The 17,334-nt window shown below is 32.9% G+C and overlaps 1 protein-coding gene across 2 annotated transcripts in view; it reads left to right on the plus strand.

Moving 5' to 3' along the window:
• LOC143250566 (uncharacterized) overlaps positions 1–17,334 on the plus strand; it is a 78,127-nt gene that overhangs the window by 48,928 nt on the left and 11,865 nt on the right. For both annotated transcript variants that reach the window (XM_076501312.1, XM_076501313.1), the window contains exons 6-7: positions 309–417; positions 8,238–9,246. In XM_076501312.1, coding sequence (XP_076357427.1) covers positions 309–417; positions 8,238–8,750 — 622 coding nt within the window. In that variant the 3' untranslated portion in view covers positions 8,751–9,246. The remainder of the gene's footprint in view (positions 1–308; positions 418–8,237; positions 9,247–17,334) is intronic.

The raw sequence follows: 17,334 nt of genomic DNA on the forward strand, positions 1-17,334 counted from the left end.
TAAAACTAAATTAATGAAAAGTTTTGGTTGAGTAATATGTTTCGAACTTTAATACTTAGAACTGAAATGTAATTAAAGCAAGGTTCTTTGTGATTAAAATATATTTAAAAGCACACTGTGTAAAAACAAAGGCATAACAGGTTTCTACATATAATTTGCTTTCTTCCTGAAATTGATGTTGTTGTAAAATCTCTACTCTCTTTGTATAGTTATAGAAGTAACAAGGCCGTGTTTTACTGTATAAGATTACTTCTGTTATAAAATGAGAGATAATGACAATTTATTATTAAACATCTAACTCTGTTTAGGTACAGCAGTAACAGAATCACCAAAGATGTTGTTGCTTTTCATGCTGGTGATTTTTCAGAATTAGTGAAAAAGCTACACTTGGATCTTCATGAGCCTCCAGTTTCACAAGTAAGGAAATTTTAAAACTATTTTGAGTATTAAAACAAAGGTATCTCATAAGCTTTAGCAATGGGGTCAAATGTAGGTTGCTACTTAAGATTATTTATTTTGTACAGCATCTCATTTTCACCAATTTAGTGCAAAGCTTGCAATTGGTTTAACATTCAATGTGAATCTTCTCAAAATCCAAGGTCAGTTCTGTGATAGTTTTGTAGCCACAGTTGATCTTCTTGGAGCACAGCTAGATTCCTTCTGCAACTTGAGAATTATGTTTAGGATTATTCAGTGATATTAATGTCTAGCAATGTCAGCTAACCTATAAATGTTTCTTACTAGCCTAACCAAGTATGAGTAGCTGGTCACAGTAAAAAAATTTTATGGAAACGAATTTAATCTATTGAAATTCTGCGTCATTCTTTAATAAAAGTTATAGCAAGAAAATGTTTAAAATTGCTTGAATTTTATTGTATTTATAACAACAGGGTTTTTCTGGTTTGTTTGCTTTTTTTCTTATTGTTTATTAGAAAAGCAACTGAATAAAGCAACAAAGGACCTTCAGACATTGGATCTGTGCATACATAATTTTCTGTTTAGAAGTCTTGTAGAGACAATCACCACACTGAAGGCAGATGATTACATTTTTTATATTTGTTATTAGAATATGATGTAGAAAAGAATGCATTTTTTATGCTATACCTGCATAAACTCTAATAATTACAACATATTTTGCTACAGGCAAATGTTCTAGAGCAATTTAAAATTCACCTAGCATTAAGAAGTTATGAGTAAAAGCAAAGAGGAACAAGTAATAATATATCAATTGTGTATTATCTAGTACTAAGTATGGATTTATAAAAACTCAAAATGAGTACCTGAGATATATTTTTAACTACAAAAGATACATATATTGTTGGCTTTGTTTTTGATAACCCTAATTAAAATTTAAGGATTTTCTCTTCTACAATAAAATTAGAGATATTAAAATTTTTTTCTTATGCTTCAGAGGCAGGCAAGTAATTTAGTAATTTGGTTAAGAGTCCCCCTTTCTGCACAGTTTTCCACATGACACAAACTTTTATTGAGTTAAATTTAAAATTTAATTAATCCTGTAAGCAGTATCCAATGAGCATCACTCATATGGAAAATGACTTACAGTACAACAATATTTATGATAACTGAGCTTTATTCATGATGTTAGAAAACCACATAGGTTCAAAAAGTCTTGATAGAAATAAAGTAAAAACCCTATAACCAAGTTTTTTTCAAAAGGTGGACCTTTCTTCATCATGGGCATACAGCTTTTTTCACATATCTTCACAACAAGTAGTAAGATTTTGTTAAAAATTGCAAGTATTTTGTACACAAAGAATGAGCATTTTAATTATTTTAAAGATTTATTTTTTAATTATAGTTATTTGCACTTGCTCTGTATTGTGCTGTGAAATGTTTAAAACTCAAAAACAATTGTGCATACTTTAACTTTTCATCAAATTATCTTGAAAATATTCTTAGTTGATATTATCATTTGTAAGTTTTACTTTTTCATGTATAGTTTATTTTTGATGTTTTCTTTTCCTGTCCTTCAGCATTGTTTCATATTGCAACACATATCAATTGGCATTCTTAGGGTTTTCTTGGTAGTGACAATTTAGCCTTTATCAGAATGATGGGGCATTTGCCTAGTAAATTAAGCTTGATAAACTGAGGAAATTTGACTTATATTTTAAAACATTATTAAACAATTTTAAGATGCATTTTAAAACATAAGTAACATGTAATTAAGTAAAATATAAAGCTTAAACCTAACTAGAATTTAATTATCTGTCTAACTAAAATACTTGCGTAGGAGAAACATCATATTCTTCTTTCATAGGGCACATTTGGAAAATGGAGAAATAAACTTCTTGGGTCTTTTGATAGAAGCCAAGACAGTGCCCTCTTTCTACACACTGAGTTGCATTTTCTCATCCAGTCATACTTATTTGAGCTAGATGTTTATAACCATAGAAAGAGTGCACAACTTAACATATAATTTTCCAGTAGTTATTTAAAAGTTTGTATGAATAACTCCAGTAGAGAACTTGTTAAACTGATCTAAGTATTATGTCCAATTTAGTTTTTGCTAAGCACTTTGCATTGTTTCTCACCTAGAAATATGTTAGTTAGAAAGACAGATGAATTACATATATGTTTTAGTTTTAAGATGCTTATTTTAAAGGTATAAAATTTTTTAATATAACCCATCTCCTCGGTTCACGAGGGTTATTTACTTAGATAGTGTAACAACATTTTGCTGAAGGCTAAAGTATATCTGCCAGCAGTACCACAATATTGGCAAGGGATGCTCATTAATATGCAGTACAATAAATTATGATAATGATTAAGGACAGGGAAGGAAAATAAATCACTAAGAATAAACTCTATATGAAATTGTAAAACAGTCACTAGCTTTGAATTTTCTGTTTAGTGCATGAGGTAATCATCACGCAACAATAGCCCTCCAGTAGGAGAGCAATACATTCTCCATGTGCAGTAGATCCACATAAGCATTTGCACTGAAAATTAACTTCATTATTTTCTTCAACACAGTACATATTTAACAAAGTTTAACTGTTCGGTGTAGTGAGATTTGTGCTTCCTCTATTCATGTGTTAGCCATCATTCCTTTTAGTTGATTTGATTTCAGTGTATATCACTTATCAATTACTGCACACAGAAGAAAAGACTGATATGAAGAATCCTTTTAATAGCACTGAATCCTCAAGTGATGATGACTACTACCTCCTCCTGATGCTCTGATGTAACTATCACTGGCCCTACTTATCTGTGATCACTAGTGACTAATTGACTGTGGAGGACATTATGGTAATTGTTAACTGTCATGGGTTTGTTGGTGTCTTCATTACTTTATCTCTCAGTTCTTGCATCTGAAGTAAATTCCTCTTTTCCTAAACCTGAACACAAAGATAATGTTTGTGATCAGCTCTCCAAACCCACAAGGCTTGTACCAAGCTTCTCTTCACTTATAAGTGATAATATTCTCCCTCCAAATATCTTTGCTTTCTCTTTCACAAACCCTCTCAGTGGCACAGCAATGTGTCTGCTAACTCATACCACTAGAAACCAGTGCTTTGTGTTAAATTCCAAATAATCAACCAATGATTAGCTCTCTTTCACTTTGATTGTTTTGTTGTTCCTTATTATGTGCTTTCCATGCTGAGGATTATTTGGTTTTTCCTTCTTTTCCAGACAAATAAGTAGATCCTGATGCATTTTTGGATCAGTTTTGTTTGTATACTGAAATTCCTCATCCTTCTGAACTCTTCTGCTATAGCGTATAGCAATTCCTTTTCCATTGTTGGATTCTCAATTCTTGGAGTCCCTGTTACCTGCTTAGAGACTGATCCATTTCTCCTGTAACATTCTCATCTCAGACATCTTTCCACTTATTCCTATTGTTCAGTGCTTCTTTTGTTCATTGGGACCTGGTGTGCCATTTTCAATATCTCCATTTTATCCTTGCTTTGAATCCTTAATTTTTATATTAACATTAAAATCACTTTGCATGTAGAGCAGTCAACCACCTTACTCCATATATTTAGTAAAAATGCTTAATTAAAAATTTTGATTTTTTTGTTTATATGAAAGTAAGGCTCCAGTAACATTCCCATGTCAGGCACCTTTCTACTTATTACTATTGCCCAGTGCTCCATTTGTTCCCTTGGATCTGGTGTACCAGTTTCAAGCTCTACACTTTAACATTGCTTCAGTTCCTTGTGTATTCAACCAAGTGATGGGAGACTTGCTTGCTACTACATCCACAGTTTTGGACCCTGTTTCCATTATTAGCTGGATAATTGGTTCCTTACTTCTTCTGAGCAGGCTTCTTTATCTTCCACATTATTTCACCATAAAATTCCTCATCTGAGTGAGTTAGTCAAAGCTTTTGAGTCAATTCTCATTCCCACCTAAGTAATTTTCACTCCTTGACACTGTTGAGCTCAGTCACTCAGGATTGGTTTATGTGGAGGGTACTTTCCACATCAGTGTTCTGAAAGTCTTCACTACCCATCAAGCATGACCCTATTTCCGACCTACACTTATATATCATTTGGTTATGATCCATTTGAACAATTTAATAGTCATTTCTCATATTACTCTTCAAGATGGGACTTGCTTCAGAGGTCTTTGCTTTTGCATCTTGAACTTTGTTTCAGGCCCACTCACATCTGTTTCATCTACCTGCCTGTCACATACCAATGGCTTTGAACTTAGTAGTAGATCATCTCTCTCGACCTGACAATTCTTTTTACAGAGAAGTCACTCCATTGTCACGTGTTTGAGTATTCCTTGTTGAACACATCAAAGGTTAGTGTCTTTGTCACTCCTTTCAGTGCTAACCTCCCTTCATTTGGTCCCTGGTACCTCACCCAACTGTTGTAGCTGTAGGTGCCCTTAATCAGGACTGGTTTTATCTCTTTATTTGTTTGTACTCTTAGCCACAACCTCATACATTTCTCTTATCTGGGAGTGTCATCCATACATCTTCACATATGAGATTTGGCTGATCCCTTGCTCCATTGTATATTCAGTCTTAAAGATCTTGTTTTATTTCTTTTCTGTGATCTTTATGCATTCTCTGCCATTCCCATATTTTATTTTACATATCTTTCTTGATCTTTTTCCCTAGCTACATATTTTGTCTTATTGCTTGGCTGAGTCAGAAGGAAGATCATTCATTTTGTCCCATTTTTCTTCTGTTGATCTCAGCCCTTTGTGATCATACTCATTCTGATTGTTTTTTGTCCAGTTTCAGTGGTCAGAGACTATTTGGCATCACAGCTTCATTTTAGGGTTCCCACAATTGTATATTCTTGCCATGGGATTCATCTTCTTTTAACGATCTCTTATCATTTATGCATACTTGATGAATTTGACACATCTTTCAGATCATACAATCCTCTCTGGATAAGAGATGTTCACAGGCTCTGCTATGTTTCACCACATCAAATTTGTCACATGACTCACTTTTGATGATCTTCAGACAAGATTGTCCACACCTTAGAATGTGGATTATACCTAACACATTTTGTCTCCCATTGACTCAGCCATTTGGTAGTTTTGTCTCCCTCAGGATATCACCTACTTCTAGTTGCAGTTCTCCACTCTGTCCACTGTCTCATGGATAAGTTCCTCTTTTACTTCCTTACCTAGTTCTACTCATATGTGGCTTTTTTCTCAAATCTCACCCAGTGAGAAGTGTTGCTTCACAAAGTACTTACTTCCCTATATCAGCATTGAATCAGTGGTAATGGAAAAATGTTAAAGTTGTGCCACTGTGGCTTCAAATCTGTTCACTGTTGAAATGAGGTTTTTCCATAAGACTGCTGAGATAGTGTTTATGTCTGTGTTTTTTACTGTACATTCCAGGCTGTATCTTTCATGGACTAACATGGGAAAAACTAGCACTGGAGGGAGTGTCTGCCCACTTCTTTGGCTTATGCATACCAGTTTTTCAGCATAGGTTTCACGTTTTCTCATTACACTTCATTAAAAGACCTTTGTGGTCATCATCTTTCTGGTGTCTCACCACTTGTGTAATCTCTCCAGAGAGAGTCCAGGAGGACAGCACAATGTAGTAAGAAGTATTATAAGGATGTCCATGCCAGTGTAACACAAGCCAACAATTTTTATACAGTATACCAATTTCCTAGTGGTTTGCTGGCTAGGTGAGGCAAAGTTTTCTCCTCCTACACTAGGAGCAAGTAAATGGTTAACAGGATACACATGAAAATGTGCAGTCTGATCTTTGCTTTAACCACACTATGTATCTGTCCAACTGACTATTTGTATGCTTAGTTGGTCGTGTACTTTTTTGCTCATTCTTGCAACACATTGACTTCTTTGTCTTCCTTCTGTCATACTTCCATTCAGGCAAAGAGATAGATACCATTCAAGTAAGCCTCTTGCTGTAGGGCTTTCCTTTGCAGAAGAAAACTCATCTATATGGTTTTACAGTTGCAACAGCCCATCTACCAAGAATTGTTGGATTCTAGTTAATGTGTGCAAAGAGAAAAGGATGTTGTTTTGGAAGTTAACATTTTTCTTACCTGAAAAAGGATTTCTGATAGATACTTAACTCTCTTCACACCTACTCACCCTTCCTCCCTATTACTGGTGCACATTATTGTTGCCTTGTCTAAGAATGAAGTTCATTTTGAATAAAGGTACTTGGAATCTACTACACAGAGAAAAAGATGTCACCCTCTTGTTGTTGAAGGGGTGTTGTTGCATAATGGTTACATCATGCACTGGCACAATTTAAGTTAAAATGTGTCTTTGATGTGGGGTAGCTCAAAGCTAATGGAATGTGTAAAATTTAAAGGCACATGAATGAGAAATATCTTCTATTGTGTGCATAAAGGTAAATATCTGTTGGAAGTGCACTTTCCAGTAAGAAAAATGTTAACTTCTGTCATAGGTGATAGGAGTTTCTTCACAGTTTCTGTCAAATACATGTCTATAGTAGTTTATGTAAAAGAAATAAAGCCATGCTACTTAAACAATCAAGAAATTGCTCATCTTTTAATACTATGCACGTAATTTATTCTTCCTCATTATAGAACGTATTGTATGAATAGAATGGAAGAATCAAATTAATAAGACTTAACTGATGTACTTTGGAAGATACAAAGATGAGAAATAGTAATATCTTGGAATATTTTTATTATTTCGAGGTAGCCATTTTTTATAATTTTTTTTTTTGTTTCAGAATCTTAGTTCATATAGCTGGCATTCTTTTTTTACCCTTTATTTGCTCTGAACATCTCAGGATTATGTAATTCCTCCAATATGCCCTCTCTTTCATTCTTATTCTTTTTACTGTAAGAAACACTGACAGAGAAAAGTTTGACAAAAATTTTTTTATTTATGCTGTCCTTTTTTTTTACATGTGAGGTTCATCTGTTTAAGTGGTATCATCTCTGGTATTTTTTAAAACTTTTGTTGTATCTTGGACAATAAGTTTGTAATTATAAAGAGTTTCTCAGTCTGGGTTCTACAGACTGGTTTCAGGGGATTTCAAAGAAAAAATCTGTTAACAGTACCAAAAAAAAAGCTGAGACTATTCTGTAATTGTTACAGTTTTTCTGGCTCTTTAAGTGCTAAAAATATATGGCAATCAATTGGTTGAAATCTAGGATATTTATTAGTTATAAATATAATGATGTTGAATATTAGGGAAACTTCTTAGGAAACTGTAGAAGAAAGGATGTCACTAGTAGGTGTTGACAGGAGGGGATTGAATTTTTATTGGATTGCTCTTAAACAAATAAGTATAAAGGATATAAAAATTTTCTATCATGTCAACTAGAAGATATAATAGAGGCATTTTATGTGAAATATTTTAGTTCTTGGTTGAGAAGTAAGTAAATTAAAGGAGAGACAATTTACTATAAAAGATGATACAATTCTCACACTAGTAAACTTTGAGGTTGCTTTAAATATTTATTTTTTATAAAAGTAAGTGCTTCAAACTTGTGTAATATTATGATTACTGTGTAATCAAAAGTTATGTTTCAATTCCACCTATAATAATAAAATATGTGTTTCGTGTGTGTGTGTGAGATAGGGTTCCACTGCAAGTAAATATTTGAACAAATGGTTCCGTGGTAAGTGTTTGAAACACCTGTAAAAATCAGTTAACATGGCCTTTCTCTATTTATCAATGTTTGATCTATTATTTATAAACAGATATTTTCTTTACATTAGATATTAATCATTTTTCTTTTTTATAAGCAATGCTTGATGCATTTTTTTTGTTTATTTAGTGTGTCAAATGGGTAGAGGATGCCAAACTCAATCAACTTCGTCGTGAAGGAGTTCGCTATGCACGTGTTCAACTTTGTGACAATGACATTTATTTTCTACCCAGAAACATCATACATCAGTTTCGAACTGTGACTGCTGTTACAAGTATTGCCTGGCATGTGCGATTAAAACCATACCATCCCAACTTTAAGCTAGGAAATGCTTCAGAAAAGAACAGTCTTTCAGCTACCAATGGACAAACTAGAAAATTCACAAACAGTGTGAGTAGTGTTGAAACTGTAGAGCTGCTATCATGTAAACTTGAGGAAAATGAAGACTCTTCTAAAAAGCATCATCTTGCAAAAGATAAAAGTGTGGGGAAACCAAATGAACTTTTGCAGAAGAGGTCTTTACTTAAAAAAAGGAAAACTGAAAATAAACTTCATACAGTCCTGACATTCAGCAATAAAAATAAAACTGAGCAGAAAATCCAAAGTTCCAGGGAAATAGAAACATGTGAAAAAAACAGTTAATAGCAAATCTTTCATATCAATTTCTTCAGTACGTTCAGTAGAGAAAGAATAACAAACTGCCAACTCTTGAACAGTTGAAAAATTAAAAAAAACAAGCAGTTAATCAGGATCCAAGTTAAAAAAATACCAAAGGCATAAAACATACCCTTGAATGTTGCAGTATTAGGCAAATATCTCTGAGGTTCCTTGTTTGCTAAGGAAAACTGACATCTCTAAGGTACCTTAAGTGTTATAGTAACAGAAACAGATATTTTTGGGGTATGTTGATTGTTACAATAACAAGAACAAGCATCTTCGAGGTGCCTTGAATATCGAAATAATAGAAAAAAAGACATCTCCAAGGTGCCTTGTATGTTCCAATGGTAGAAAACATACATCTCCGAGGTGCCTTGAATATTATAAAAACAGACATAGATATATTCAAAGTGCCTTAGATGTTGAAGAATACAGTCTGAATGAAAAAATGACTTCTTTAAACTTTGTTATCTAGCCACAGGTAGGTGCTTTTATAGTTTGTAATATTGTTGCTCAGAAAACACATTATTGTAGTATTCCTGAGGATACATGTTGCTTATATATACCAATTGGTAATTAACCTTGAAAATAAAAGTTATCAAACAAGAACATTTGATTTAATTTATGCCATAAGATTAGCTATTCCTGTTCAGTGCTACCCTCTATATGTAAACATTTACTTTATGCATACCACAAGTCTTCTGCTCTCCATGTTGGAATTGGAAGATTCCAACATGTCTCTTGTGCAAATCATCGTGTTATGCTTACATGACATGTGACTCCCTCTACTTCTCTACTGAAGTATCAAATCCATGTTTTGACAGCATTTAAGTTCAGACATGCTCCTTTGCGTTCTTGAAGCTTCTTGTTTGAATTTGTTTTCATCATGAAGTGCTTATTTTTCAACTTAATTTACTTTCATTCAGCCTAATTTCTACATTAATATTTATCAGTTGATTCTAATTGCTTTATTTCTGCATTTAATTTTGATAAATCTTTTCTATGCAGTGAATTATGAAGTTAATGTTATTACACCATCAGCTAGCATTTTTTCCTCAGGCCTCAGGTGTGGAAAACATGATGGTGGATTTATCTGTTTTTATACATTGAGAGATTAGACATTATGTGGGACAACCATTGTTCCCAGACATCACCCAGATTCCTCCTGAGCTGGTTGAACCTGTGCAGGCTGACAAAGACTCTGATCATCCTTTTTAACTTCCAGAGTTTGCCATTCCTTCCCATTCCCAACCTGAGAAGCCTCCTAGGTCTAATTTGATCTTTTTGAACCGACACCTTCCTTCTTGTCTTTGTTGTCCAGTGGAGGAAATTCTGCAATATGGCATATGAATCACCCACAGTTCAAAAAGATCAAATTAGACCTAGGAGGCTTCTCAGGTTGGGAAGGAAGAATTTGATGTGACTCTAACTAGTATGTTTTATGGATACTTTCATTCTTTCTAGGGCTTTTATTTAGTTCTAATTGCATAGATCCCATTCTGTAATGAGTAATGCCTGAACATGTAATCTTTAACTCTAACTCTGCCCTGCCCAGCCATGTTGACTTGTGCTTTATCTTTCATGGCTTCACATTGTCATTGTAGAGATAGGATGTTTCACTAGATTGCTTTACAGTAAATAGGCTTGTGATATTTTGCTTCACAAATATGCCCTTCCTGGACCGTACCACCCATAGACTGCATGGGTTAAGGAGAAGGGGATTGTTGCTTGTCCCTACCATGCTTTGATTAAATAATTTGGTGTGGTCTGCTTCGCAGATAAGGTTCTATGGTTACCCATTGCACTTTCTCTGATAATGATGTTTCTCTGAACTCTCCACTGCATTGTCACACTACTCATTGAATAGAGTATGGGAATTCTTGCCATTTTCCAGTTCCAAGCTGCTGGGTTGGTAGTGTTCTGCAGACATAGATTACATAATATGCTATCCTATTTGTGATAATAAATGCGATGTAAGTGAGACATCGGAATGTGGTTCATCTCTTTGAATGCGGCCCTCATAGTATCCTTGCATAGATGTCAGTACCTTGCAAGAAGGTTTCAGATTAGAATGAACCAATTAGCACAAGTCCTCCAATGGGCTCAGGCTGTCTATCATTCACCCATGATTTCCTTCATCTGTGTTGTGGGTCACAGTAGTGATATATGGAATTATTACAGTTCTGTCCTTGACTATCTTTCATTTTCTTCTTACAAGGATGTTATAGCAATTATGATTGTCCAGTGCCACAGTTGGGGAAGTTGATTCCATGCAATAGACATTCTGTTGTTACTACATGTCAGCTTTCCAGATTGATAGGTCTAAGCTAATCCTTGTGTCATACATACCTGAGAATCAGAGTGGTTCTAAAGCCCTGCTTCTTGGGTTTGAGGTAAAGACATAATAATCTTCATCCTACCCTCACACTGATGTTGGTACTTTGCAAGGAGGTTTTGGATGTAGTTGACTTACCAAGTATGGTTCACTGCACCCTAACAATTTTTCACCCAGGCACGTATTCTTGTTTACCCACCTTTTTCTTTGTGAGATTGAGATACAATATCTTTCTTTGGTTAGGATCACTTTTCTACCACATTCTCTTCCACTCAGATGTGTTCTTTTCAGTTTTGCCCTTATATCTTACACATCCTGCAAATAAGTGAAAATTGCACCTGGCTCAGAAGTGGTGCAGTTCCTGTTAGATCTGAATCTCTCATATTCAGAGGTATCCTTCAGATAATTCATGGGATACTTCTGTCATTCCCTCACACCTATCCCTTCTTATCAGTGTTGGATTCTGTTTAATCTTGTAAAAGGAGTTAAATACCATATTGGAAGATATAATTTTCCTATACTTAAAATGTATTTCTGATAGGTACTTACCTCCCCTTACACTTCTCACTCTTTCTCGCTACTTTTCTTTGGTGCTGATGTCTTCTTCCAAACTTCAAAGTGAAAGTTTGGTAAAAGAGTGTTGAGGGGGTCACATGCATCATATGGTTATGTCAATTTTCTGTTAGTGAGGATGTAATGCAGGAGAGAATGTTGGAATCTTTCAATTCCAATACAGGGGAACAGAAGACTTTTGTTGTCCATTAAGAAAACATTTGGATATAGAGTAATAATTTTTAGTATGGGAAAATTATAACTTTCTAAGGAAGTTTAACAAGTAAGTAGTTAGAAATTGTTATGAAAGTTACATCCATGAGTAATTTGAAAATAATAAGATGGTTCCAGGTTTTCAGTAGTGAATATGGAATAAATATAAAATCATTTTATTCATTCATAACTAACTTGTGCTTAAAACATGTTATTAGATCAGGTTATAGTTTCATGACTAACTTTTGGCTGAAGCATAAGTTGTGAAATCAGTCTCTAAGTTCACATCTAATTTTTGTTTAAAACATAGGATGTAAGATCACTTTATAGGTTCCCAGCAAATTTGGGCTTGAATTAGATATCATGAGATCAGTTTACAGGTTCACACCTATGTATGAGATAACTGTATGTTTACAATGAACTTGTTTTTCAAATACATTGAGATCAGTTTACAGGCTCAAACTAAAATTGTGCTTGAAGAGATCAGCTTATAGGTTCAGAGTTATTTTGTGTATTTAGTAGGTTTAAAAAGATGCAGAAATTTGAGTACTTTCAAGTGGTTAACTACTTGTGATCAGGAGTAAAATTGGTAGAGTTAAAGAATGGAAGATAATAAATATAGAAAAGGTGTGCATGTCACATGAACAGAATATGTTTATCATGAAAGATAACAACATTTGATGAAGGGTTTGTCATTTGGTAATGGAAATGTTGAAAGTGAATACAGTGAGGTTCAAAATAATAAGTTTATGAAAGGTGTGATGATGGTGGCAGAAAGAAATGTTAGTTTATAAGTAATGATGATAATAATTATTCTGTAATATATAAAGTGAGAAAAGAGCTTACTGAAAATAGCAAAAACACCAGATTTTAGAGACCAAAACATAATAAAATCAAAAAGTAAATATTTAAGTATTTATTTGTTCTTTAAGGAGTGGGGAACAATAAAGCAATAGAATTGCGTAAAACATAGAATAATTCTGCAAGATTAAGATACTGATAGTAATCAGGAAAGGAATGGATGGTTACCAACTGTAGATTATATAGGGTTATCATTTGGCATTACATTATTCACAATTATTATTTAGAAAGCTACTTACTTTGTCTTATTTTGATGTGAAACCATTGTCTATGCCTGTAAGTTTAAAGTTGTGAATGGAGTGGTGAGACATGTTTAGGTGCTTAACCACAGGAAGTTCTTTGCTCATGGTGATGGAAAATTGTGGTTATTAAAACCTTTTCTTACATTTCTCTTAACATGAACTAGATATGATTTGACAGTTTTGTTTTTCTGAGGTAAAACAACATAAGTGTTGAGAAAAAAAATTCATTATAGTCTGTAATTGAGCTGAAGCAAGTACAAATACAGGGTGTTTGGAAAGTCACTGTGCACTTATATATTTATTAACAGACATGTTTCAATATAGAATACAGGAGGCAAATATGAATGACAATTATAAACAATGTTGAAAGTGACCCTCGTTGGCATCAATACAGGCCTGGATCCTTCTTATTTTGTTTCTAAACACTGCTATCAGTTGCTGGCTTGAAATAGACTGAATAGAATATGATTACAAAACTGCACAGTGACTTTCTGAACACCCTGTATTTCTTCATGATCCAGCATATGTCTCAGAATTTTGGGAGATAGGTAGTAGTCGGTGAAATACAGGAGGAGTTTGTATCTGTTCCAGGTCACTGTTATATGATATATTAATTTTGTCAGTTTGTTTGTTAATGTGTTTTTGTGGTTATAACCTCTTTTTTTGTCATTTTTTTAAAGTTTTAGTTCATTACTTTACTATCAAAGCAGATTTTCAAGAATCTGAGGGCTTGGTTTAATGTAATACTTTGCTTATAATAGGGAAGGTATCAGCCTTTATATAGTGCAGGAATTATGGTCTTTCAGTAATTATCAATACTAATCATGTGGACAACTATTCTTCAGTGTAAGAGTGATATCTAAAACATTGGTTTAATTAGCAGAGAAATCCAAAGTAAATTTGAATTATATAAAGAACTTGCATGTCTATAAACCAAAGATAAATTTTCTGTATGTATTGGCTTTGTCAAATTTTGATAGGGCAGATTCAAGAGTTCTCAGGTCTTCTATGCATAGAATGTTTGTTTAAAAAGAATACACAGCCATAGTGCAAAGAAGAGTGTTTGAAGGGAGTGAGCCTTTACTGTTAATGTTATAAATCAAGTTAAAAAATGTGTTATGTCTTGATGTAACAGAGTAAACATGGAGGGATGTCATTGATGTGGTGGTTAAAATAAATATTTTTTTAGAAGGCAAACCAGTGCTGTAAATAATAAAATGACCAGACTTATTAGTTTTTGTTTTCTGGGAGAAGGTAAGTATAAGGAATGTTTCGAATTTCTCAGTTGACTTGTCTGTCAAGTATAGGCTGAGAGATCAGTTTATAGGTTCCCAGCAAACTTTTGCTGGAAGTATAGGTTAGATAATTTTATTCATTGGTAGCTAACATGCTGGAAGTATAATTTAAGAGATCATTTTATATATTTATTGTTAACATCTGTGAGAAGTACAGGTTGAGATTATTTTATACATTCATAGATAACGACTACTGGAAGTATAGGTTAAGAGATCAGTTTATAGGTGCATGGCTAACACTTGTTTTGAAACACAGGTTATGATGTCATTTTATTGTTTCACAGCAAATCTGTGCTCAAATGACACTAAGCAGTTTTACAGATTTTCAGTGAGCTTGTGTTCAAAGTACACTGAGATCAGCTTATAGGTTTATAGCTAGCTTACATTTCAAGTACATTGAGAATAGTTTATTAGCTCACAGCTAACTTGTCTTTAAAACTCAAATTATAAAATCAGTTTTTAGCTTCTCAACTAGTTTTTGATTGAAGCATAGTTGTCAGATCAATTTTATACACCTCTACAGCTAACTTGCAATTGAGGTATAAGCCATGACTTCAGTTTATAATGTTCAAAGCCAACTTGTGTTTGAAACAAGCTGTGATATCAGTTGATAGGTTCATGGCAATCTTTTATTTAACCATAAACTGTGAGATTGATTTGTAGGTTCACAGCTAATTTGTATGTGAAGTATACATTGTATGTTCAGTTTATATGTTCACAATTTGTATATGCAGTGTAGGTTGTAAGATCAGTTCAAAGGTTCACAGCTATCCTGGGATTTACACACAATATGAGATCTGTAGAAGGCATTAGCTAACTTGTGTATTAAACATGTTATAAGATCATTATAGAAGTTCATAGCAAATATGTATTGGTTGAAAACTTACTCATCTGTGAACAGGTTATTGGATCATTTTAAAAGTTCAGTGTATCATGTTTTTAAAGTATATATATTATGAGATCAATTTAAAGATTCACAACTAACTTGCACATAAAACAGGTTTTGAGATCAGCTTATAGGTTTACTACTAATTTGTATTTTAAACAGGTTTAGGGATAAAAAAAAATAACCACTACTCTTGAGAGTTTCTAAGTTTTCACATGTTTTTTCTAGTGTGTTGTTACTATTTCTGAGGGATCATTTGTCTTCCAGTTTTTATAAGTTGAACAAATATATGGATTTTTGGAATCCTACTGCAAACAATATTCAGGTGAAACATCTGTGATTCTGATTTTTAGCTCATGTACAGAACTGGTTTTGTCATTATTTCTAAACTGTATAGTAAAATTTGGTTTTAATATAGCATTGCAATTCTGTTTATACATACAGATTTTGTTACTCACTGTATTGGCAACTGTATATATCCAGAGTTGCTTTATCATATTTGGTGAATGGTCTGTGTGAGTGTGTGTGTGTGTATTATATTAGTCTGTAACACAGATTACATTCCATATAATATACCATACTTATACTGCATACATAGACAGTGAGTATCACATGTTTGCATCACATTCTAACTTAAATATATGTAGTTTTTTTTGCAGATTTGGTAGCTTTATTTTTTATTGCTGTTGTTTGGTATTCACAGTTTACAAAAATGATTGTATTTCCTCCTGTGTTGTTGTTTATGAAGGATGTTTGTTTTCCATGAAATTATTATTAAAGTAATACCAGATATTTAGTTCTACTTAACACAAGATACAAGAAAGAACAGGCTATTAAGTTGTTGGAAATATTTTTAGTTTACATTTTGTTATTGTCAGCATTATTTTATTATTAGACCTAAGAGAGTGGGGAGTTATTTCAGACTAAGCTGTAATTTCATAAGAGTGATGATGAATCAGCTCACTTTTGCAGTGATTCAATTGGAACATTTTTTACTCGCATTTTCAGTCATAATGGTACTGAAGTTTGATTTAAATTGAGTTCTGAACTAGCCTAAAGCATCTTATTACAATCATCTAAATTTATAATTAATTTTTTTTACTATAGACTAGGTGGAATCCACCAAATCTGTAACCACCAAATTATCCATGAGAAAATTCATACTATAATTTTTGATAATGTATGAATATCCTCCCAAACTTTTTATAAATGATCAGTAAACATTACAAGGCTTCCATACACAAAATATCATGTTTTTTAATTAAGTATAAAGATCTTTAATTATTTTCATTTGGAATGTTGACTATCCAGCATGTAAAGCTATTTTGATTTTAAGATTAAAAGTATTTTACCTGAAAATTGTAAAGTTTCATTTGCATAATCTTTGTAACCTCATAAATATCTGTCAAATGTTTGTTTCTTTTGTATAAGTAAAATTTTATATTTTATGTTATTTCCTCTACCTTAGCTCTACACAGGGTTGATTGATTTGACCAACTCTGTAACCACCTTAAAAAAAACTTATAAATAAATTTAAATTGTGCTTTTTTCGTTCTAGAATGACTGTACAGGAAATTACAAATGTTTATTATAAGTAGCTTAAATCTTGTAATATTATACATCTGTTTTGGTTTATTATTTTTTTATTGATCTCTCAGCCATATTTGACTAACAATAGTACTACAGAAGTTTCACTCATAAGGTGCATGTGCACTTCATATTACTGTATCCAATAGCATAAAACTGGCCTTTACAAAATGCAACTGTCTTAGCTTCGTACTACTACTGTACAAGTATTTTGTAAAATACAATCACATTTTGATTATAATATACTAAAATATATATTATTATTATTATAAATAAATTCTTAAATTTCAGTTGTTCATAAAACATAGAACAGTAGTTAAAGAAATATACAAAACAATGATCTCTGCCACTTATGGTTGTTAGTAGTAAGTTTGTACTACTTTGCCATAAACTGCTAAGTCTTGTCTAATTTCAAATGTAGAGGATGTAAGCAAAATAATCTCTTTAGGTTTTATATATGCATTTTGAAATAACAGAAAATTATAAACTTCTATATGAATACCACAGATTTTACTTAATTTATTAAACTTACTTAGTGAGCTGTATTTAGACTAAAAATAAAATATGGTATCAAATCACCATTTTGTTTTACCCTTCT

Source organism: Tachypleus tridentatus, chromosome 5 (genome assembly GCF_004210375.1).
Source record: "Tachypleus tridentatus isolate NWPU-2018 chromosome 5, ASM421037v1, whole genome shotgun sequence".
NCBI classification, from domain to species: Eukaryota; Metazoa; Arthropoda; class Merostomata; order Xiphosura; family Limulidae; genus Tachypleus; species Tachypleus tridentatus.